Source organism: Sciurus carolinensis, chromosome 1 (assembly GCF_902686445.1).
Source record: "Sciurus carolinensis chromosome 1, mSciCar1.2, whole genome shotgun sequence".
Taxonomy (NCBI): Eukaryota; Metazoa; Chordata; class Mammalia; order Rodentia; family Sciuridae; genus Sciurus; species Sciurus carolinensis.
Genome location: NC_062213.1, coordinates 18787253 through 18813082, shown reverse-complemented (window position 1 = coordinate 18813082; position 25830 = coordinate 18787253). Strand labels below are relative to the sequence as shown.

General features: G+C 35.1%; 1 protein-coding gene across 1 annotated transcript; it reads right to left on the bottom strand.

Annotated features, from left to right (window-relative positions):
- Window positions 1–1007: 1007 nt before the first annotated feature.
- Window positions 1008–24559, bottom strand: LOC124978833 (solute carrier family 22 member 22-like). The gene is made up of 10 exons (XM_047542720.1): window positions 24158–24559; window positions 19955–20058; window positions 16783–16937; window positions 16512–16680; window positions 15529–15652; window positions 12927–13042; window positions 9883–10097; window positions 5968–6076; window positions 3074–3277; window positions 1008–1077 (listed from the first exon to the last, which is right to left on the bottom strand). The coding sequence occupies exons 1-10, from the start codon at window positions 24557–24559 to the stop codon at window positions 1008–1010; spliced, it is 1668 nt and encodes a 555-aa protein (XP_047398676.1).
- Window positions 24560–25830: the final 1271 nt, after the last annotated feature.

The window sequence follows — 25830 nt, the reverse complement described above, 5'->3', positions numbered from 1 at the left end:
AGCCTCTAACCTTTCTTATACCTTCTGAACTCAGGAAAACATTTGCTTTCACATCACTTCCTCTTCTAAGGTCCATGTCCATCATTAGTTTCCTGTTAGGCCAGGGGGAGCTAATTCAGGCAAGTTATGAGGCAGGTCTATAGTCAGCCTGGGCAGGCAAGGATAACTCATGAAGGAGTTAACATGCCCAGGCATTTCTGAAATGTGGAAAAATACTAAACCTTATATGTCTGGTTTGATACAGCTTTTCAAATCCAGTCTTTATTCAGAAATATTAGATGGGAAAGGGGCATATTCATCCTGTGCTTTTCATCAGTCTCACTGATGTGACTCCCATGTTACCTGTTGTTCACTATGAAAATGGGAAGATTAGCTCAATTTATGATTATTATGATATTGCTCAACTGTAGTCCTACTATATTTACATTTTGTGTCTAAAAACTGAAATGCTGGACTTATTATATGTGTGTCTTTAATAAGACACTTACCCTTTAATTACTCACAGCAGCACCTGAATCATCTAAATGATTGTTATTCATCATATTCAATAATTTTTCTATAGTTATTCTCAACTCTCAATATTTACATATATATGCATGTGTACATATCTGTGTGTATGTATATATGTATATATATATGTATATATAATATATATCATGAAAACCATGGATGTTGAATCAAAAGTTTTCTTTAGACACTTTGTCTTTAATGTCCAATTTCAGTTCCTTTTCCATTTAATTCTAAGACAAATTTTCTATTGCACCAATTTATTTTCCATTTTTTAATGGGAGGAACCTTATCTTCAACATTTAGTGATGCCTTAAGTTTCAGATCTACATTATGCTTTGTTCGCTGAAGGATTATTTTTATGATTCAATATTTTATAACTATATTAGTGAATGTCCATCAAAGGTCACAGTTACAGAAAGGAACAAAACAATCAAAACGTTGCTTGGTATTATCTGAAAATATATGAATCTCTTCCACTCTGGATGTGTTTGGTCTCCTTAGCACTCACTGGTTGCCAAGAGGTCTTTTCTTTGTTTGGTTTGGGTGTCCTTGTTTCTAAACTTGTACCTGTAAACAAAGAAACAAAATAAAAACAGATGAGTGGCCATAATGGATCTTGCAGAAACAAAAAATAAACTTTGGTTTGTATTTCATTAAAGTTTGTGCCTCTCTTACATATTCATGATTACTTCTTACCATCCTTTGAGCAAGCAGCACTAAATTAGCATGATTGTTTTAGAGATGACCAATAAGAGACTCTGAGGCCTCTTGTAATCTACCCAGTTTGCACACTTAAAAGCAGATTTGGAATTAAAATCCAAGAACTTTTCATTTCTAATTCTATACTATTTTACCTTCAGCATATCAGGGAAGTATTATTTCCACTCAATGAAGATCACCTGTTCCATGAAATTACATATGACAGATCATGAAGCACTGATTCCGTCTTCAAGAGAAAACTGATCAAAACCTGGGACTGCTGAAGTGACTCTGGTTGAAGACAAGTCTCCCCTTAGCAAACTTTAGCCATTATCTCAGCATTTCCCTAACGGGTTGCTTGGAACACCAGCTTCTTTAGAGCATTTTGGTAAATTAGGGTTCTTTCTAGTTTAATTTAGACAAAACCAAACTACTTTCCAATGACGAAGTTACAAGAGCCTTCTAAGGTTAGCCATAGTGTGGGGAGTCATCCTTATTTAGTAGATTCAGACTAGGTTGAGCCATGTGACACAGAGGTCTGGTTTTTAGGAACTGGATACCACAGAGGAATGTCCCAGATTGCCAGGAAGTATGTGGCACTGTGTGGGAGCGGTACCCTGTCTAGCTCTGTGAGAGTTCCCCTGAGAAAATGACTCCCCTAACTCCACCCCATCCTGTTCATCACAGAAGGAGCTCCTCCCAGTCTTGACCCGCTTTACCTGTATGATTATAAATAAAGGAGAGTTGGGCTACTCCATGTTGTTAGAGACCAGAACTGGTATGGTCAGACCCATCACGCCCCCTCTCATTTAAAAGGAGTATTGGCTATTATGTTTTTATTGATTAGATACATTTATGGGTAATTGATTGATTTATAGCCAACATCATGCTCTGGCAGTTAACCCTTTTCTCACCCACAGGGGACATGGCTGAGAGATCCCCACATCACAGGACTTCAAATGTTAGAACATAAGGTAGGAAAGAAATACATGAATCTTTTATCAGTGTCCTAAACAGAACAAGAAGTAAACTTTTCTGGAAACATATTGATAATTTGGAGATGATAACATACTTTCCATCCATAGACTGTCTTTAGATGCTATATAGTTTATCTGAAGGAAAAACTTGAGATATTTGCATGGGCAATGGATGGATAAAATATGAATTTTTGCAAGGTTTGTTACTGAATTCATGTCCTGTTTACATTTTTTGCATATACATGCTTCTCACCATATATCTGGATCTGGATTATCAAAGTTTGAGACTAGAAACTTGAGGTTTTTCATTGGGGAACTAAGAAGAAATATATGTATTTTTGTGAGTTCAATGTTATGAATTATTTAAGTGGTAATAGAAAAATATTTAAGGGGATAATACCAGTATCAATCTTCACCCCCAAATTTATTATTTATTTTAAAATGGAGTTGTTCGTATAAACTCAGTCAAGTGTTCCTACTAACCTATGAGCTTTGCCTATTACGTTTTATTTAATCCTTTAAATCTTCAATTTTCTCACATGTAGTATAGGAACAATAAATTTTAAATCAAAGATTATATGACCTGATGCTTATGAAAGCACTTTGTAAATAGTAAAATTATATAAGAATATTAGATAATATCTCATCTCTGTACAATAATATTACATATTTGCACAGTGAAGATAAAATTATTGTAAGTGCAAATCACAGGTGTATAGCTTATAAAATGTCTCCATGTATCCCCACACAGGAAATTAGCAAAAGTAAATGAAATGTTCTATTCTTTTGTCTTATGCACTGGAATGCATAGTAGTCTTCAATATTCTGTCAAATCATGTCATAATTATACAGTCTAGCTTCACACAAGGGACTACAGAGGAGCTTACCTTTTCTCCATGTCCTCGATGGTGTCAATAAGTGGAAGATTAAAGGACTCTGGCAGAAAGTAGACAAATACTGACACTGCCATAGGAAAGACTGCATAGAGAATCGCTGGAAGATGGACAAAATAGATCCTAGTTGAAAGTACTAACGCAGAAAGTGTCGCTGCTGCTCTGGCAAGGAAAAAGAGAATGCCCTGCATTGTCGACCTTCAAAGAAAGAAAATATTGTCTGAAAAAGTTTGAATCTGTGAACGCAGTCCCATTTTCAAATTCTAGCTCATGTATATCATTTTTCAGTGAAGCTTACTTAAACCACCCAGAGCCAAAGTGGGTTTTCCCTGCAGTCAATGCGTGTGTGCACGTCCTCAATTCTTGCTAACTGATCCTTCTAAAGCATTTTTTTCCATTTTTGACATGACTGGGTTTTTTTTTTTTTCAGTCACCCTTTAAGTAATTTAAAGTTACATTTCTATGTTTTGTACAGAATACATCTTATATGTGATTTGGAGATGGTTCAGCTGTAAAATGAAGAAAACATGCACTAATTCAAAGGTTATAAAGTACAAAATGGGGTTACCTGATAAAAAACAAGATAAGTTACATCCAAATTTCAGAAAAATAACAATAATGTTTTGCTATAAGCAGGAATCGAGAAATATTTACTTACTGATGTGTTCATTTGTGCTCAAGAATATGTTACCTATCTGAAATTTAAATTTAATTAGTTGTCCAGTAGTCTTTCTTTCTTTCCTTCCTTCCTTTCTTTCTTCTTTCTTTCATTCTTTTTCTTTCCCTTTCTTTCATTCTTTCTCTATCTCTTCTTTCTTTTTCTTTCCTTTCTCAACTAAATCCAGCCACCCTACATAATATATATGAATGTTCATTGTAAATTTCTATATGAATATTGAAAGAAACATTAGGTATTTTATAAAAATATTTGAATGATGGAAATTTTTCTTATAGATATTGATAATTTTGAAGGATAATTCATTGCAGGAAATAACCTTTTTAAAAATTAAAGGAATTTTCTCAATGATTTCAACAACTGCTAGTTCAATTTATATTAACATTTTATTTCTTTACAGAAAACTGGGTAAAGTAGCCATTTCACATATATTTTCTTAGGATATCCACAAAAATCTCTATTCCGATAAGTGTGCATATTTTATGGGCTTTATTTTATAAAGGATGAAACTGAGTTCTTGAAAAGATAAAGAAAATTGGACAAGACCATCAGGACACTCAGGAGCATGCCCAGGTAGGTGACAAGATGATGGCTAACAGGTACAAGGTTTCAGTCACACAAGATAATTCAGTTCTACACACCTACTGTACAGCCCACTGACTACAGTCAAAAATACTGTACTGTATACTTAACGCTACATGTTATTGCCAGATGCAATAATAATGATAACAAAAAGCAGGAGGAAATTTGGGAATGTGATGGATATGTTTGTGGTCTTTATGATGATCATCAATGTATGGAAGTATAATTATCCCCAAACGCATAAAGTCAAATATGTTAAGTATGTACAGCTTTCTGTATGTTACATCATACCAAAGTATGTTGTTTCAAAAGTTAATTTTTGTGCAAACCAAATGATTTATGCTTGTCATCATATTTTGTCTGATGACTGATAGTATATATCATGCTAAGAATTTCAGTAAGTCCTCTACAAAAAAGGAGAAACATGGTATGTTCTCTGGTCTAAGGAAATAGAATTTCTTAAGATATGTAAGAACACATTTTTGCAGACGATATTTTTTTTCAGATGGATAGAAATGCATGAAATGGTAATTTATAATAAAGAGTTTTCAAAAAGCATGTAGTACTCTGTAACTGTAAAAGAAGAGTCTTCCCTGGTTAAATGAAATATGTGGCATTAATAGAAAAATTAAACCAAAGATCTGCAGTAAAATAAATAAATAATTGAACAAGCAATGTTTTAAAATGTTTTCCAAAGAAATAGCTGAAATAGCTATTTTCCATGTTTTCTTTGCCATATTGTCTGAAATTCTGCTATTTCATTTTAAATATATTAGATTATGAAAAGGATTCAAGGTTCTATATTAAAGTTAGAAATAATTTAGGAAGCGGTGGCACATGCTGTTCAGGAGACTGAGGCAGTTCAAAGCCAGCCTTAGCAAAAGCCAGGCACTAAGCAATTCAGTGAGACCCAGTCTCTAAATAAAATATAAAATAGGGCTAGGGATGGAGCTCAGTAATCAAGTACCCCTGATTTCAATCCCCAGTATTCCGCCCACCCCCAAAAATAATTTAGGAAGTATTTTCCTTCAAGGATTGAGAACACACTAGTGAGTAATATTAAGGTAAGTATTGGGCTTGGCAAATAAGCATAATGGTTAGGAGTCTGTATGGAAAAGCCTGTTTTGAACAGGAAGTTCTACTCATGGCAGACACAGGTCCATAGTTAAGGATGTGTGCAATACTAGGTCCAGTGTTATACTTTTGCCCATTTATTACTATGCAGTATTTTGTTTTTGCAGATGAAAGTGACGTTAGAAAGGTGCACCTTTTTTCTAATTTGCACAAAGATGCTCTTGGAGCCACCAAAGAAGTTGTGAAATAGGCTCAGGTAGGTTATTATTCTAACCCTACAGGGGTTAGGTTGGGAAGACAATCATGACTCTACTTTGAAAACTCTGTATAACTAGTTTTGTATATATGGTAATTTGGAGAGAGTTGGCAAAATGTTGCAGAATCATTTGATCTAATAAAATATGTGCCAAGGGTAGTCAGTCAATTATTCTCTTCTAAAAATTCACTGAAGTAACTTTTTAAATGAATTGTACTTACTCATTTAAATTTTCTAGAAGCTTCCAGCAGTATTCAACAAAGATTCTCAAGATGGAATGTTTGCAATTTCCTTTCTTACCTCAGTACTGTTGGTGAGAGCTCATTGGTAAAGATTATCATTATGGACATATAGATTGAAACAGATGATTTCCCCAACAGGAAAAGAATGAGGCGCAGAACGTGCATCTCTGTGAACAATATTTGGGGGAAAATATTGGGTTGTGTCAACATTTATTTACTTTTTCATTCATTTTTTTTACAAATATTTCATAAATATTTACCACTAGGCAATTATCTGGAATCAAACTTTGCTTTAAAGGACTGGGGGAGAATACTTTGGTCTGCTTGTACCATCTGCCATCTAAGCTCAAGACTTTGGCTTTCATTGAACAAATCAGCTGGAAAACAGATGGTAAGACAGCATAAGAAAGAGGAATTGCAGAGATCATACTCTCTCACATTATATACAAAGCTTACTAAACTGAATTGAAGACTTAAACCTGAAACTGTACAAGTGCTGGAAGAAAACATGAGGCAAAGTCTCTCACGTTAAAAAGAAAAACTGCTGCACAGCAAAGGAAAATTCAGCAGTGAAAAGGTAACCCACAGGACAGAAGATAATAACTGCAAATCATATATCTGAGGAGTTAATTTTCAAAATATGTAAAAAACTCCTAAAACTGAATTACCAAAAAAAAAAAAAAAAAAAAAGAAATCAAATAACGTGTTTTAAAAGTGGGCAAAGGAATTCAATAGACATTTCTCCAAAGGAGACGTACAAATGGTCAACAGGTATATGTAGACATGATTAATATTACCGGTCATGAGTGAACTGCAAACCCCAGTGAGACATTGCCTCCCACCGATTAAGATGGCAATTCTTAAAACGAAAAAGATAATTTTGGGTGAGGATATTGGGAAAAAGAAACCTCTGTGCTCTGTTGAAGGAATGAAAAATGGTACTGCAGCTATGGAAAATAATGTATAGGTTTTATTAAAAAAAAAGAAATATCACAAGATCCAATAATCTCATATCTGAGGATATATTCAAAAGAATCAAAATGAAAACCTTGAAGAGCTATCTGCCCTCCTAGGTCCATTGCAGCATTATTTACAACAGCCCTAATATGGAAACAACCCAAATATCTAGATACAGATACCAAACGAAAAATATGTATATATAGTATATGAATATAATGAAGTGGTATTCAGCCTTAAAATAAAAGAAGGAAATTCTCCCTTTTGGGACATTGTGGATGGACTTGGAAGACATCATGCTAAGTGAAATGAATCAGTGAAGAAAGACAAGTTCTGTGTGATTCCTCATATATTAGAAATCAAAAATTGTTACAAGTATAGAAGTCAACAACAGAATGACGGCTGCTAGGGAATGGGCAGGTGGGTACAGGGAGCTGCTCCAGGGTCATCAGTTTGCAGTGACAAAGCTGAGGAAGTTCCAGCAACCTGCCCAACAAGGTGTTTCCAAAGCTTGCAATAAGATAGTGTGCACTTAAAACTTTCTCAAAAGAGTGGACTTCATGTTAACTGTTCTTACACTCTTTCTGGTGCAAACTTTCTGTCCTTCTTCACCAAGTAAACCCCTACTTATCTGTAGTAACTCAACTTAGATGACACCTTCAATAACCAGCTACTTCTTAAGACCATCTATGTATACACCCACCCATCCTTAATTAGGTCATTTATTCATAATGCATGCAAGAAAAACAGTAGATTCTGGTAATGTTATTTAATAGGATAAAACCCAGTCCCAAAGGAGTTTATATTCAAGTAGAGGGAAAAAAAGAAAAACTACAGAGGTGATGGTACAGGACGGTCAACGGTGAGAAGTTTCAAAATGTGTGGGGCACAAGAAAGATGCTCAACTCAAAACTGGGCTGGGAGAAAGGCTTTCTGGAGGAAGTGGCATGAAAAGTCAAGACCAGAGAGTAAGTGGGACTTTGTAAACTAGGGTAGAAAAGCAACTGGACGGTCTTTTCTGAGAAAGAGAATTACTCCCGCATACCTACAGTTTTTTAAAGAGTGAACTAAAGTGCAAAACACTAGCTCACAGGGACTCTATTAAGAGAATAGTTTATAAAATGTCCACATAAAGAAGAGACTGGCTACAGAGAAGTTCAAGGGGGGCACAGCAGGATCTCTAGACGTTTCAGATACCTAGCCTGCACTACAGAGAGAGCACTGGTGGGACTAGTTAGGAAATAAGCAGAGCTGGAGAGTGGTGGGGTGAGAGTTTGCTCTATAGGGATGATAGTTAATGGAGGTGGAGGTATAGAAATAACAATGATAACAGAAATAAGACAGTATACTCAGAATTTACTTATGGGTACTTAGAACACAAATCTATAGCCCCCACTGCCTTGAGCATAAAAAACAATTTCCTTTCTCTGTTTACGTCGTTTTGTATGACAATCACTTAAACTGAAATTGTTAGCACAGACAAAGCATGTTAACAATGATAAACTCCATCCATTCATCTGCTGAAGGGCATCTAGGTTGGTTCCACAATCTAGCTATTGTGAATTGAGCTGCTGTGAACATTGATGTGGCTGTGTCACTGTAGTATGCTGATTTTAAATCCTTTGGGTAAGAAACTGTGGTATGTATACACATTGAAACGATATTTGGCCATAAAGAAGAATTAAAATTATGACATTTGCAGGTAAATGGATGGAGTTGGGGAATATCATGTTAAGTGAAATAAGCCAAGCCCACAAAACCAAAGGCCAAATGTTTTCTCTGATAAGTGGATGATGATGCATAACGGGCATGGTGGGTCATAAGGGAAGAATGGAGGAAGGAAGGATGGATTGTGTAGAGGGAAATGAAGGGTGGGAAGAGGGCAGGGGAAGGAAAGATAATAGAATGAGACAAACATCATTACCCTCTGTGAATGTATGAATCCGCAAATGGTATGACTCTACTTCGTGTACAACCAAAGAAATGATAGTTATACTCCATTTGTGTACAATGAATTAAAAAAAAAGATAAACTCCAACTTCTAACTTTTGCCAAATTATGTCCTTCCTTCCATTTTTAAAATGCAGTTTCACTAGGTACCTTTGTCAGAAACATGAAAATCATCTTGACTGACTGATTTTTTTTCTCATCCTTTATTTCCAGTGAATTCCCAAGATTTGGGAATTTATCTCCAGAATATGTCTTGACTCTATACCCTGTTTTTGTTGTTGTTGTTGTTGTTGTTCCTAAAGATACTGCCCTTCTTCAGTCCTTAATTTCCTCCCATTTACGATTAACCACGGCCTGTGACTCTAGCTTTACCTTCTTTATATAAATACATTGAACTCTATAAATATACAGCAGGATCTGTTTCTGTCCAAACAGAAACCTACAGTTCTGATTGGTGAAGAACTTCAATGGCATATTATTAACAAAAGATAAGTGATATATTCTTGAATCTGTCGCCTACCTCCTCAAAATTTATAATCAAGTAACACAATGACTGAATGTTTCCAAAATACCTTTGACACATATTTCTCTTCCTGCTTTCTGTATTTCTCCACAACTACCTGCATCTGTATTCCCTTCCTGTATTTCTTCATCAAGTAAACTCCTACTTATCTGTAGGATAAGTACATTATGTACTCCTACTTATCTGACTAAATTTGAATGCCATCTAGAGTGGTCTTAGAAGTAACGACTTGTCATTAGCACAAATTACATGATGCTGTGGGACCAAGCACATATTGCTACTATCAGGGTTCCCAGGCATGACTTCATCAGAAACATATATGCCTGGTAAAAGCTGGTATAATGATAACTCCTATTTCAAGAAAGCCATAAAGGTGGACTTCTATTTATTAAGCAATACATGACACTCAAAGCACCTAGATTTTAAAATTAGACTCCAATGCTCTTCTTGGCATTAGACAAGGGTGAATTGTTTTTTATTTGGAAATTCCCTGTTTAAAGACATGCATCCCTAAAGAGATTCTAAACACTGAAAAAGTCTCACCTTTAGACACAAATATAGTGAGCAGAATAAAACCTCCACACATAAAGAGTGAAAAACTGCTTGAAGGACGACGATTAATATTCTTTAATATAAAATAAGAAAGTAATTTGCTGGGTATGTCTGATATTCCTAGTAGAAACTGGGTCAGAAATATGTTTTTCCCCAAATTATCAACATCCAGCAGGAGGCCATAGTAACTGAATGTTGCTGAACACCTGGGAGAAAAAGCACAGAAGCATTCAATATACTCAGAAATAAATACACTTTATTATGTGTGTGTGTGTGTGCACTTGTGTGTTCAGAATCTGTATTTTCTTCAAACATGATTAAAACCAAAATATTTCAAGTATGCAATGCAATGGAAGGATTTATAATGTAATGGAATTTATTTAGAAAGACTTGAAAAAAATGAGTAATGAAGCAAAGTCACAATGAATCAAGCAAGGAATGAAATAACTAAATTTACCAAAAACAAAATGCATTTGGTCTACTACTATAATTGGTCTAAGTTCTGGAGATGAGTATTTCAAGATCCAAAATGAAAACTAAAAATATTTTAGTCCCAAAGAGAAATAGAAAATGATTTATTTCATCTTTTCATAGAAGATCATCATATTTATCTAGATTTTTGCATGTCTTTAAAAAAATGTTGACTTATGTTTTTGGAATTTGAAAAAAATTTTAGCAAGACCTAAAAATCAATTTTCTGTAATTTTGAAGAAAACATTAGTGACTATTTATTTGAAATTACTAAATTGTGGTAAGTTAAATTCCATGCTTGTATGATTTATGTCAAAATGAACCCAACTATTATGTGTAATGTACCAATAAAAGCAAAAAAAAAGTCAAAACACTATAGTTCACTAAAATCAGTAGAGTAGAATAATATACATAAGTAATGTCTACATTATGTATGTCTATATAATTTTATGCTTTATATCAAATTTATATTCTATAAGAATATGATTTTTATGATTATAAAATATTTTGGAGTTCAGCTTTCTAAATCTATTTTATAAATTTTTCCTAGATAAGACAGAGATTTCTCTCTTTATGATTTGAGTCTTATCACATTGACTTGTGCCTAGTATGCATCCATACATCTAAGTGAACAACTGAGAGAACAACCCAGAGAAGAGTTATTTCCCAGAGCATGAGGATAAAAGGATAATTTAAAATAATCTCTGTAGTAATTTTTAACCTAATATGTACTTTTTGCCAATTCTTAAAATGGCTACTATAAAGATAGAATGTAACTATCTCTAATTGCCTATCATTTTTAGGAGACCATAATTATTTTTAAACAGCACTAGAAAATGATGGTAAAATTTTTTAAGAGTTTAGAATAATTTTCCTTTCACATTTCAATTTTTAACACTTTTGAATAATATCATGTTGATCCAGGCCATTTTGACCTATTTACTTCATTTAGATACTAGAAGATCTAAAATAGCCAAGGAGGGGTGTTTATTCATACTTATGTGTATATTTATTAGATAATAAGTGTTGGGAACACATAGCCATTTCTAATGATGGTACCCATATATAAAATCATGGACTCAATCCATGGGCTGCCAGATCCAGCACAAGTGTTTACAGTAACAATCCTGTGTTTGTGAAAGTCATGTAACTTCTCTTGTTCTCATTTTGCTCATCTTCACATTTGGGCTAGTCCTACATATCGTATGTTCAAGCTGTCAATTTTAACCTTTATTCCTTTAGGAAAAATGCATCAACCACTTCCAGTACAACACTTTACACAGATTTTCTCATGTAACTACACAGTGTAATAAAAGAATGCACATTCAAAACCACTGCACACCCAAGAGGGATAGGGTCCAAAATCAGTCTTTGGCAATACTTGAAATGGAATTTGTATTTATATAATTCAAAATACTGTGTTGTTAACCTTAGGAATATAGAACCTTGCAGTAAAATAAGAAGGCACAATTCATCTGAACACCAGCTTTCTCCTTCCTCTCATTCAGTAGAACTTTGCTGAGATCCCATCTGCCTTTTCCTTTTTTTTTTAATTTACTTATTTTGATTCATTGTACACAAATGGGGTACAACTTGTTTCTATGGTTCTACACGAAGTAGAGTCGGACCATTTGTGTAATCACACATGTATATAGGGTAAGGATGCTTGTATCATTCTGTTATTTTTCCTTTCCCCCTCCCCCTCCCTACCCCCCTTTTTCCTCTATGTAATCCATCCTTCTTCCATTCTTGCCTCCCTCCCACCCCCCGTTATGTATTATCACCCGCTTATCAGAGAGATCATTCAGCCTTTGATTTTGGGGAATTGGCTTATCTCATTTAGCATGATATTCTCCAACTGTATCCATTTACCTGCAAATGCCATAATTTTATTCTTCTTCATGGCTGAGTAATATTCCATTGTCTATATATACCACAGTTTCTTATCCATTCATCAATTGAAGGGCATCTAGGTTGGTTCCACAATCTAGCTATTGTGAATTGAGCAGCTATAAACATTGATGTGGCTGCATCACTGTAGTGTGCTGATTTTAAGTTCTTTGGATATAGGTCAAGGAGTGGAATGGCTGGGTCAACTGATGGTTCCATTCCAAGTTTTCTAAGGAATCTCCACACTGCTTTCCAGAGTGGCTGCACTAATTTGCAACCCCACCAACAATCTATGAGTGTACCTTTTTCCCCACATCCTCGCCAACACCTATTGTTACTTGTGCTCTTGATAATAGACATTCTAATTGGGGTGAGATGGAACCTTAGGGTAGTTTTGATTTGCATTTCTCTTATTACTAGAGATGTTGAACATCTTTTCATCTGTTGATTTCTCCAGTGTCTATAAATCTCCACTATCCCATAGGCTCGTTTCCACAAACTGGATGCCATTTGGATTGCTTTACCGTGTCCTATTTCTCTCTGTATTTCTGTTTCTGTTGCTTTAAATAAAGGAGGGATTATGTGCACCCTTAAAGTAGGCATTCCCCAAATTGCTCAGCATGATGCTCAAACTGTTGAAGGTGTGTTCAAAGATGAAAAAGCAAACCACTTACCCTAAAATGCCAATGAAAAACACTGTCTTGAATACTACAGGATTAAACACAACGTCTTTTATTCCGGAAGGCTCTCTTGTGGTATTCAATTCTTCCTTCATATTAGATATCAAAACCTTACACATGCACAGAGAGAGAGAGAGAAAGAGAGAGAGAGAAGAGAGAGCAAAAAGCAGGCTATTTAGAGTCAGGAAAAAGGTCTTTTATTTCCAAAATTGTTCCTTCTGCTCCCTGATGCTGCCACCTCTGTACTGTGGAACCAAAGAAAGAATGATTATCTCACAAAACCATATTGACATGCCTGAAATTTAAAGCAGCTCACAAATGATACAGTGATTTAAATCACTGAAAAAAGATCAGTATTTAAATAAACATTTAAAATCAAATCTCTATATATTTTATAAAACTGCTTTCCAAGTGATAGAAAATGTTGTGGAAAACCTTTTCTGATGCATCTAATAATTGTAAGATTATTTATTGCTTGTAAGTATCGTTAGTGTACCCTTTTGACAGAGCCCTAATTAGCTAAATGATGCTCATAACTAAACCCTGATTATCATAAAACCACCATTAAATTCTCCTTAAGAAACCTGCATTTACATTAATTCCATAAAGTAATTTGTAGTCCATGGTGGTGAATCTTCTCCCTGGTGAACTACTGGGGAATGTTTCAACTAACTTTTTCTATTATTCTACTGGAGATTTTTATATATTCAAGATTTTAATTCATTTTACATGTACTATAATTTGATTTCACATATTAAAGAAATACCATTTATATTAATATACTAATTTTATATTGTATTTGTAAACATTTTTAGCTAAGTAGTTATATGTACCTCTTTTAAGATTCAAAACATTATAGTATAATCAAGAACAGGGATATTCATATATAGCTTTTTATTAAGACTTATCAGAAATATTGAATTCATGAAAATATCCAATATAGGGAGATTTTTTTGATTCATTATATGCAAATGGAGTACAACTTTTCATTTCTCCGATAGTTCACCAAGTAGAGTCACACGGTTTGTGTAATCATACATGTACATAGGGTAATGATGTCTGTCTCAGTCCATTATTTTTCCTTCCCCCCCACCCCTCTTCAGCCATTTCCCTCTATAAAATCCATCCTTCCTCCATTCTTCTCTACCCCCTTTTTCTCCCGTTATGTATCATCATTCACTTATCAGAGAAAACATTCAGCCTTTGGTTTTGGGGATTGGCTTATCTCACTTAGAATGATATTCTGCAACTCCATTCATTTACCTGCAAATGCCATAATTTTATTCTTCTTTATAATTAATATTGTCAAAATGGCCATACTACCAAAAGCACTATACAGATTCAATGCAATTCCAATTAAAATTCCAATGACTTACATCATAGAAATAGAGAAAGCAATCATGAAATTCATTTGGAACAATAAGAGAACTTGAATAACCAAAGCAATCCTTAGCAGGAAGAGTGAAGCAGGAGGTATCACAATATCAGTCCTTCAACAATACTACAGAGCAATAGTAACAAAACCAGCATGGTATTGGTACCAAAATAGACAGGTAGACCAATAGTACAGAATAAAAGACACAGACAAACCTACATAAATACTGTTATCTCATACTAGACAAAGGAGCCAAAAACATATAATGGAGAAAGTCTCTTCAACAAATGGTGCTGGGAAAACTGGAAATCCACATGCAGCAAAATGAAATTAAACCCCTGTCTCTCATCCTGTACAAAACTCAACTCAAAATGAATCAAGGACCTAGGAATTAGAACTTATCCAGCTTTTTATTCACTCTCCATGTATCAGCCATCATCTCTCAAGCATATTTGAGTCTTATATGTCTAATACATCATAATGGATGGCTTTCCAATTCAAATTTTATATTCTGTATTATCCCCAGGAACCTATTAATCCTCTTGGTCTTTTCTTTTCTCCTAATTGAGTGAAATGATTACAATTGATCAACCATTCACATAAATTTATCATGAGAACCCAAACTCACCGTATGCATTAAAAAAGCCTAACTTAGTGCAGATATGAGAGTAGAAAACACACAAAAACATATTTTCCACCTGGAAAATATGGATCATGGCAATAAACTCTAATTAAAATACTGTTTTTGGAATCAATTTGCTGAGATTTCAGTCCATATCTTTTAAAGGGACCTGAATCCCTTCAGGGGATACCTGGATAATTCGAATATTACTTCCTCTGGGAGTGTCAGCAAAGCTGAATTGTAATAGGCTTTGGATCAACCCATCATCAGAGATGTCCTGTCAGAAGAATGATAATGATGGATACTGACTGCAGAGAATCAGAAAGAAAGAATAGGGACACATCTGCAACTCTTCCCTTACCTCAGTGATGAATACTTGTGCACTTGCCCCTAGTCAATTCTTTTTCAATTCCCAATATAATATTAAAGTAATTTTGGAAATCCACAAATACTGGGTCTACACAAAGGGTAGTAGTAGTCGAATTCGAGGTCTGTCCTGACTTCTTACATTTCTTGACTATGTATATCAATATTTTTTTTTCCTCAGTTGGTGGAGGAGAGAAGTGTGATAAAAGAAGTGTTCCCCAGGTTTTCCTTACCTCGGCAGTCAAACTTTTTGCCACCTCTTTCTTTCCATTTATACGGGCAATTCTCTGGAGCTCTTTCAATGCTTGTTCTGTTTTTCCGGTTGCCATGAGCCAGCGGATTGACTCTGAGATCCCACTGTTTGAAAGGAGACAGGTGGAGATTTTGCAAGGAGATGTCACATTCCAGTCCAGAGAGATGCTTGTCCATTCATGGACAGTGCTAATCTTCCCAGAACACTGTTCAGAAAGGATACCTCTGGAGTTAGTCAACTCCCTATTTTCAATGACTATACTGCAGCAACAGGAAGAAAAATGTTTGCATTTTTGTTTGTTGTTTGTTTGTTTGTTTTTTGGATTCTGAGTAAGCTGTAAAGATTCCCTGATTCAAAATATAAATGTTCTTTTCTTTCTCTGTTTCATATTTTTATTTCAGAAATTACTGCCACCTCCATATGTGACTCTGAGTTTCTCAATTTTTAAGTGTGAACTTTCCGATGTTCGTGAAAGTTTTGAATATTATCAAAACTTTATTTGATCACTATTAAATGATCTCTAGTAAATATAAAATCTCTAGTATTTTATCTCTGAGAAGATTGATTACAATTTATGAACCTCAAAATAAGTGCTTGGGAAATTTTGTCACTCCCCTAAACAGAAATCAAAAAAGGATCTGTCTTCTCACACTACCACTGTCTCTCTGGTGTAGGGATGATCTGTGACTGATCTGAGAAGGATCTCAGCAACCAAGCCAAAACATGATAGGGAAAGCAAAAATATTAAGCCGCCAATTCACCTAGTTTTATAAATTTACTGAAGGGTTCATTCTCTTATAGTTGAGTTTTCTCTTTTTAATTTTAAATAGTATTTTGGGGGAGTATTACACTTAAAAATGATCCTGAGAGCAATAAATGGTACTATATTTCTCAGTAGAGATAAAGCTTTATGTATCCTAATCATTTAAGCAAATGGCTTAGTATATACCAAAGTTCACGTACCAGACAAAGAGAGAAAGAATGAGGCAGGGCAAGGCAATGGCCAACTGGAGCATTTGCCAATCCCGGAAAAAGTAAGCCAGGCCTGCAAGTAATATCTGGCCAGCAGTCCCAGATAATGAAAAGAGTGTGGTAACCACTAGTTTCCATTTTGGTGAGCTCCCTTCTAAAACTAAATGAAAGAAAAAACAAGTAAGGTCTCAAACACCATTTGGGAAAGAGGACTGCAAAAATGTCATAACACACGTGCACAGATCAAGGCAGACTTACTTACTGAATACTAAAGAGTTATTTAGAATAGCACTCAGGCAGACAGATGTTAGGAACCTCAGAATACCATAAATGATGAAGACGGGCGCGAAGGCACAGCAGGTGCTCAGGATTCCGTAGGTCAGGCAACAGAAGACCAGCAAAGGCTTCCGTCCAAACCTAGGGTAGCAGTAGTTAAGGAAGAATACAGCCCATGGGTACATGTCATCAGCACATTCCAGGAGAACACCAGAACTGAGTTTCTAGTTTTCTAAGTAACTATAACCATAGTGTCACCCTCATAATGGTCACTCTAGAAATGACCAGTAAACTGAGTTGTTTTTTTTTTTAACCTAAATATTAGAGTCAAGTCACTAATCACATGCCACTAATACAGCAGAATTTACATAATGTTTACCAAAATAATTAAAAGGGATTTGTTTTTTAAAGACAGAAAAGGTATAAAGGTGCAGATGTACCACGTGATATTCTGTTTCACTCACTGCTGTGGAATGAGCCCTAGATTTAAAATATCAATCCCCATTGATCTACGCCTAAAAAGTCTTAATTCTAGGAGTGTCTTAGGAAGCTATGTGGATTCTACTTTTCAAGTATGCTTTATATATTTATGTCTTTAAAACAAGGCATACAAGTAATTCTAGTTCTTCACTCAAAAATCAACAAACTAACTTTGGGGGGGAAAAGAAAAGACTGTTTAGTAGTCTTTAAAAAATATCATGCGGGTTTCAAAAATATGACTCACAGAAGAATTTTACACACAAAAAATGTCACAAAAGAAAAAGTCATTATGATTTTTTTTGTTCATGTGGTGGTGGAAATCAAACCCAAGGCTTCACACATGCCAGGCCAGCCCTCGGCCACTGAGCTCCATTCCCGACCTTGTAATACAAGCTAGAATGCATGAGCATATTTCAAAACTTCATCCTTCAGTAAGATAAGTTTCCACTGTATCTGTCCTGAGAGCAGCATAACACGTTGCCACACAGGCAAGTCAATCTTCTCACCGGTTATGATCTCTTCTCAATCCCCTGAAGTAAACGTACCCTATTCTCTTCATCATTGATAAAAGCAATAGTAATAGATTTTTTTCCTAGAATTGTAAGTGTAATCTCCACTGTAAGTTCTTTACAAGTACTACCCATGTAACTCACGCAAAGGATAGGGAAACTATAAATATTTGAAATTTATCATCTCCATTTTACAGACAAGAGTGACAAGTGTCAGAAGCCTATGAAGATAGTGTGGGCTTCTCACTTGCTTTACAGTAAATCCTAGTCCTTTCGCATTTATATTGCAACACTTATCCCACTGTTCAGGTGATTGTTTATAGATCTGATATCTTGTCCACTCTCTGTATAATATTAATATCTGTGAAGGTTATTGTTAATTTGCATATTTGTTTATTTCAGATATACTAGAACTCAGATTAGATAATTTGTCTATTTCTGGTCCTGTTTCCATCAAAGTCAGTACCCTCAAAGTTTTAATGGCCCTCTATATTCTAATTCTCCCCTTGGATAGATATTTATGCAAATTAACTGGATTGTTTTCTTCCTTATTAAGATTACTGATCTTAATCTTTTGTTTTAAATCTGCCTTATTATTAACCTGGATCCTTCCCTTAGCCTTTTCTCTAATCTAGAACTTTTCTCCATAGATTTCTGTATAATCACCAAAGTACTATAATTTTTCTCTCTTTTCATAAAAATTATACAGTCTGCCCACAAATGAATCTTCCTCAATGACTACTTTAAGAATACCACATACATTTTGAAAGATAGCATGCATGCAATCAGTGTTTTGAGTTATCAAATGTTTCTGGTTGTCCTCACTTCCAAATTTAAGGAGAAAATGAGAATTCAGTGCTCACAAAAAACTTCGCTACTTAACTTTATCTATCAATGTTACCATTTTTTCTCATTCCTTTTATTTTTCAATTTTTTAATTTGTTCTAATTAGTTATACATGACAGCAGAATGCATTTCGATTCATTGTACATGAATTGAGCACAACTTTTCATTTCTCTGGTTGTACCTGACGTAGTCATACCATTTGTGTGATCATACATGTACCTAGCGTAATGATGTCCATCTCATTCCACCATCTTTCTCACCCTCATTTACTCTCCCTTCCCCTCTCTCCCTCCCCTCTATGCAATCCAAAGTTCCTCCATTCTTCCCTTGCCTTCTCCTTCTCCATTATGGATCAATATTCACATGTCAGAGGAGATAGCCTTTGGTTTTTGGGGATTGGCTTATTTCATTTAGCATGATATTCTCCAACTCTATCCATTTACCTGAAAATGTCACAATTTTATTCTCCTTTAAGGCTGAGTAATATTCCATTGTGTATATATACCACAGTTTCTTTATCCATTCATCTACTGAAAGGCATCTAAGTTGGTTCCACAGTTTAGCAACTGTGAATTGAGCTGCTATAAACATTGATGTGACTGCATTACTGTAGTATGCCGACTTTATGTCCCTTAGGTATAAACCAAGGAGTGGGATAGCTGGGTCAAATGGTGGTTCCATTCCAAGTTTTCTAAGGAATCTCCACACTGCTTTCCTGAGTGGTTGCACCAATTTTCAGTCTTACCAGCAATGTTTGAGTGTACCCTTTCCCCACATCCTCACCAACACTTATTGTTGCTTGTACCCTTGACAATTGCCATTCTGACTGAAGTGAGATGAAATCCTAGAATAGTTTTGATTTGTAGTTCTCTAATTACTAGAGATGTTGAATATTTTCTCATATATTTGTTGATCAATATCTTCTTCTGTGAAATATCTTCTCAGTTCCTTAACCCACTTACTGGCTACTTGTTTACCTTTTGTGAGCTTTATTTGCCGATCATGTTTTTCATTCTACATTTCTTGAACATTTTTGCTCCCTGTTTTTTGTTTTTTGGGTTTTTTTTTTTTTTTAAATGCTACCTCCATCCTGGGAACTTTCAGTTCTCTATGGACCAGTTTCACTCCTGTTGGCTTGGACTAGTGACTTCAGTCTTCCAGCATTTTTTATATCCTTGAGTCATATCCATTTATCATTTGGTTTCTGTCCTTTGAATACTTATATTCTTTGAATATATAATTATCAGTAAACATGTGCACAGAGTCTTTTCGAGTGTGTGTGAAGGTTTACAAAACGGACCTTATTCAGAAGAGAACTCTCACCTGTCAGAAACAATGCCACTGAGAGCACAGCCCACCAAGTGCCCTGACTGGGCGAAGGCTTGTGTGAAGTATTTGAATGACTGATAATCGCACACCAAGTCCCACTGGAAAACATTGAATAGAAAATGGTGTCACGTCAAGAATTAAAAATGGTAGTCAAAGGACTTAAAATGAGCATACTAAAGTAATGCAGCCACATAGTAGCACATATTTAGAGCAGCTCAATTCACAATAGCCAGCTTGTGGAACCAACCTAGATGCCCTTCAACAGATGAATGGATAAAGAAACTGTGGTATATATACACAATGGAATACTATTCAGCCATAAAGAAGAAGAATATTATGGCATTTGCAGAGAAATGAATGGAATTGGAGAATACCATGCTAAGTGAAATAAGCCAATCCCAAAAAACTAAAGGTTAAATGTTTTCCCTGATAAGTGAATTATGATATATAATGGGGGTGGGAGGGTGGAGGTGAGAGAAGATTGGACCAACTTTAGATTATGTAGAGGGAAATGAGGGGAGGAGGTGGGGTATGAAAGATAGTGGAATGAACAGACATCAATACCCTATGTACATGCATGATTACATGAATGGTATGAATCTACATCGTGTACAACCATAGAAATGAAATGGCGTACCCCATTTGTATACAGTGAATCCAAATGCTGTCTGTAAAAATAAAAAATTATTTTAAAAAATGGCAGTTAAGAGGAGGTCATAAACACAACTGGTGAGTAAATTGGTTGGTGTGAAAAATTATAAAAATTACTCTTTAATATTGACAATAGTTATATTCTAGCCTCTAGACTAGAATCTGTGGACCTATTGTTGCTCAATACTGTAGACAATATTTGTATTGCAATAAAGTTTAAAATCTCAGTGACAAAAGCAGAATGCAATATGTACATGAGAAGTATATCAACATAACAATTTTCAGCGAATGCTAAATTCATTATCCTTTTAATTCATAGTACAAGTTGGCCTTCCCTCGCCATTTAGAGAGTAGCAAGAGTTTTCTCCTTTGAATTATTAGCTATTGGATTTAGTTAGTACTGTGACTACAAAGCAAAAACCATATTTGAAATAAAATTATTTTTATTTGTACAACCATGAGGAAAATGGGTTTTCTTTGTCATTATAATGCATAGTCTGGTATAAAGAGAAGGTGATTCAAGAGTGATTTTTGTACTCTGCACAATTAGAAACAAACTAACCAACCAATAAGCCGAAGGGCAAAGGAATTAGAAAGACAAATGGGAAAGAACACAAGAGAAGAAGAAAGTTTAGACAAACTGCATTTCTAACAAGTCTTCTACAATATTTCCATCCATCCATCCAACCTTCTCCACACTCAGAGGAGGATGCAATGGAAACCTAAGTCAACAACTTCAGAGAAGTACATCTCACAGAGACACAAGGTTTCTTAAAGAAGCTCTTTACAGGTGATTCTGGTGACGCACTGCTGAGGCACTGTGTCGCGGAAGTACAGGAACTGATAACAGAAAAGGTCAGAGAAGGCTTTGTGACTGTCCATGAGATCCAGAAACAGCAGGAAGAATTGATAAAAGTTTTATATAATATAAGTACATCTGACATATTGACTGAGAAGTCTAGTGAATCAAAAGTCTTCAAGGTTAGAAAAAAAATGGAATGGAATGAACAAAAATAAAATATGTTTTCAAAACTAGGACACTGTAGTGACAGCGTTGATGCTTCCAGAGACAGTGACGAAACCGTGTGGGTCGATATACCCTGCTCAAAGGATAGCAAGAGTCAGTAGCATCCACAATCTGGATGGTGGTACAGCCTCTCACACCCTCCATCTCTGAGATCTTGGTGTTGTCCAGGACTCCTTGAGCCAATTTGTCTTATGAGTGAAATAAGAGAAAAGCTCAAAAAGATGAACTTATTTAATTCACTGAGAACATACCAATAAGGAGAAAAATGCCATGAAAGTAACTGAATTGCAAAAAAAGGTGATAGTGTCATAGAATGTTAAGTATCCTCTGCTTAAAAATGGAAACCCAAAAGCTTGGCAAACTGAGTAAAATAATAGTAATTTCCAGATACTACAACTTAATTGAACATACTGTGAAAGTTCTACTGTGACACAAAAGGTGGTAACTGCTGGCGAAAGAATACGCAGCCCAAAAAAGGATATGTCAGAGATCAATGAATGCTCGTACAAAGGAAAACTCTTTAAAGAGAGACCTGAGTTGGCATACATGGAGCTAGAGAGAGGGAGCGTTTTAGAGGAGAAAACGTGCCAAGTAGATTTACAGGTGAAAGGAAAGATCACACTATTGGTGGTGGAGTTGTGTAGTAGACAATAAAGTCAACTGTAAGCAAAAGGCAGTGTAGTAAGGAGAGGAAATTACATGAATTAGAATATAGCACGAGGCCATATGATGAAAGATCTTGAAGCAAGGTATCAAGGAATGCTCCACTGGATAGAAGGGTAATTGGTCTGTTGCTACCTGGAACGGTGCAAAAGTCCTATTACACCCGAGTATATACTTAACGTTTGTTAAGTTAATAGCTGATATCCCCTGGTTAAACTAGGATCTCAAGCCTTCATTAAATGCAAGTTCATACCTTATCAAAAGCAAACGAATGTAAGCACAGACCAGAAGTAGAGAAAGTACTGGAACCACAGTCTCCTGGTTCACTCTGTGACCTTAGAAAACTAACTTTCTCAACAGTTCATCTCTTTACTCTTTATAGAATAAATAGTTTACAGGAGTTATATCAAAGTATTATTTACACATTTTTCTACTTAAATATAAACTATTTATGGCAAATAGCACCAAGCTAATTTTAATATTACATAAGAATACAAAACTAACATAGAATTTGCTTACAGTGAACAACCAAACCTGCAGTTATTCTATCCACAATAACTGTCTTTCAGAAGATCACATATTTTTAAGATTTCTATAAATCAATGCAAAACTTTTATTACAAACTTATTAGCATAAAGAAGAAAATGGTTTTATTTCAAAATTGTACTTAAAAACATAATGGGAGGAAATGTTTTAATAGGATATATCAAACATATGGCTATCCTATTAATTGTTAGTTTCAAAGTGTATAAAATATACAGAATTATTTAAGCTAAGACTTGAGACTTACCCTTAATTCAGCATCTCAGTATCTAAAAAGAGAAGACAAAACTAGAATAGTAGATGACCATGAAAACCAGATGAAAAAAGCTAAAATTTTTGAAATTTGTGTTCCTAATTTTCAGTAAATTCCCCAGATGGAGAGAGTGCTATGGAATTTCTTCTTCTGATAAAATGGGTTATAAATTAATTGCATTTTCTTCGATCACAAAATACCTAAATAAACATTTCTACTCAATTCATTAGAAATGTTCCATTTTTCTGAGTTAACATTTAATAATAATTGGGTTCACATCGGAAGGAACTTTGTAAGTACTTGCAATAAGCCAAGGTTGGAAATGATCTGGAAACGAGTATTTTCCTTATCTATCATCGATTGGGCATGTGATAACAGCAAAGGAAAGTAGCCTCTCTTAACATAGTTTCTCTTGTTTCTGCTTTCATTGAAGAAGGAATTGGTTATACTTTGTATAATATACAGTACGTATCATGTTTCAAGTGCCCATTTTAAATATATATAAGACAACAATTTAGAACACTCCTAGCTAAATTCTGTTGAAGATGTCTATATGCCAGATTTCAGATATGGTCCTATCATCCTTACTAGTCTGAAATAGTCATTACATTGTGTAGGAAACTGTGTTTTAATAATTATGCTAAGATAACACTAATAACTTGAGATTGCCCTAAAAAACCAAAAGGTTAAATCATCTTGTATTAAACATTAGTAAAATAAAACAGAAAGTAGCTGTGAGTGGCAGATCTCAGATGATCACCTAGACCATCTGATTTCTGAGAATTCACTCTTTTAAACGTATACAAATAGTGATCCATCTTGCTTTTGGAAATATAAAAATGAATATCCATAAAGCATATGTCAAAGGTATAACACTACAGACCTTGACTTTGAAACCTCATCTGTCTGGAGAAAATGGACACACACACACACACACACACACACACACCTTTGTGTAAGTTTCTCCTTCCCTTTCCTATTCTTGGATAATTGATGCCAATTGAAAACTGTCATTCCTCCACACGGAATTCACCCCCTGTCCCCATTATTAACGTATTACCTTAGTAATGATGGTAGAGGTGAAAACACTTTGGTCATATATCCACCCATCCAGGCATGGCTCTGTCTCAGGATCAGTATGATTGATGGCTGAAATGTTGGGATCTAAGAGTTGCCACTGAGTCTGGAGGAAGCGACGACATTGCTCAGGCTTCTGGTTTGGGCCCACTGGGATGGAGACCCTCAGAAGAGCTTCAGTTGTCAGGTTTATGGTGATATTGGTTTTGAATGTGGGATTGTCAAGAAGGTGGACATGACAGTGGTGAGCTGGGATGGCTGCTGTAAAGTTCTCAATGGAATCGTGCGGTTGCGTCAGGATATTTAAAAGCATGAAAAAGATAATTGTCAAAACCTGAAACTTCCCTTCGCTGCCTACATATTGTAGAAGTTCGTCAAAGGCCATGGTTTAAACCTGGGAGTAGCAGTTGAAGAATAAAAGATTTTTCAGGATAGAAACAATAATTTAAAACAATCTTGAGTTAACTGATTAATAAAATATCTTTTTAAATCAGAAAATTGAAGCATTCAGGAATTAATTTTTAAACGAGTTTACTTTCCCTATCTGCTTAAAAAAGTTCCATAAACAAGTTGCACTATTTTCACTGCGCTGAAGGCAACATGTTCTATTTCATAATGACAGAAATTTCCCATAAGATATGTCCCTGAACATGCAATTCCATTGAATTTATACCATTTTTAGAAATTATAGTTAACATGCAATATAATGAATTGAATCCTGCTCAGTCCTCAGGACATAGTTTTTTTTAAGTATTAATTGACAAAGATTGTACAAATTCAAGGTACACAATGTGATGATTGTATAATGATTATCATGTTCAAATAAATTAACACATCTATAAGCATAAAATGCTGAATCTCAAATCCTTAGAACTCCTTCATCTTATAACTGCATTTGTATCCTTTAACAAATATCTTCCCACTTACCAACCACACCCCAGTGCCTGGTGAATATTAAACTCCATTTTGGTTCTATGAATTCAACATTTTTAGTTTGTGTTATGGGTTATGAAAATCTTAACCCAAGCAGTGAATTAATCCCCTGATAGGGATTAATTGAGTGATAACTAAAGGCCCGTAGGGTATGGCTGGAGGAAGTGGGTCACTGGGGGCGTGCTTTTGGAGCACACATTTTGTACCTTAAGATGAAGTCTCTCTCTGCTTCTTATCATCATGTGAGCTGGATCTCTCTACCACACTCTTCTACCATGATGTTCTGCCTCACCTCAAGCCGCAAAGAACAGAACTGTCTATGAACTAAGACCTCTGAAACTTTGAGTCCCAAAATAAACTTTTCCTCCTCTAAGGTCTCTTAGTCACACCAGTGAAAAAGCTTACTAAAACAGTTTGCAAATATGTGTCACAGCTTACAGTATTTACCTTTCCATGTCTGGTTTATTTCACATGGAATCATATCCTCTAGTTTCATTTGAATTGGCCAATACAATAGAATATTGAATTATTAAATTTGTATTGTATTTGTGTGTGTGACATTCTTTATTTATATGACCAGCCATATTTTTAAATGTTCAACATTGCCAATCATCAGAGAAATTAAAATGAGAACTGTATGATATATCGCTTCACACCTGCTAGGGTGATTATTGATAAAAAGACAAGTATTAGGTACTGGTGAAGAGGTAGAGAAAGAGAAGC

Bases quoted from the DNA above. Each gene is read 5' to 3' on its own strand.
- LOC124978833 (XM_047542720.1), bottom strand. From the start codon at position 24,559: ATGGCCTTTGACGAACTTCTACAATATGTAGGCAGCGAAGGGAAGTTT. The intron at 16,938-19,954 runs GTGAGAGTTCTC...CTGCTACCCTAG, and splicing joins AGTGGCATTGTTTCTGACAG to GTTTGGACGGAAGCCTTTGC. The intron at 10,098-12,926 runs GTAAGTGGTTTG...TTTTTCTCCCAG, and splicing joins TTTTTCATTGGCATTTTAGG to GTGTTCAGCAACATTCAGTT.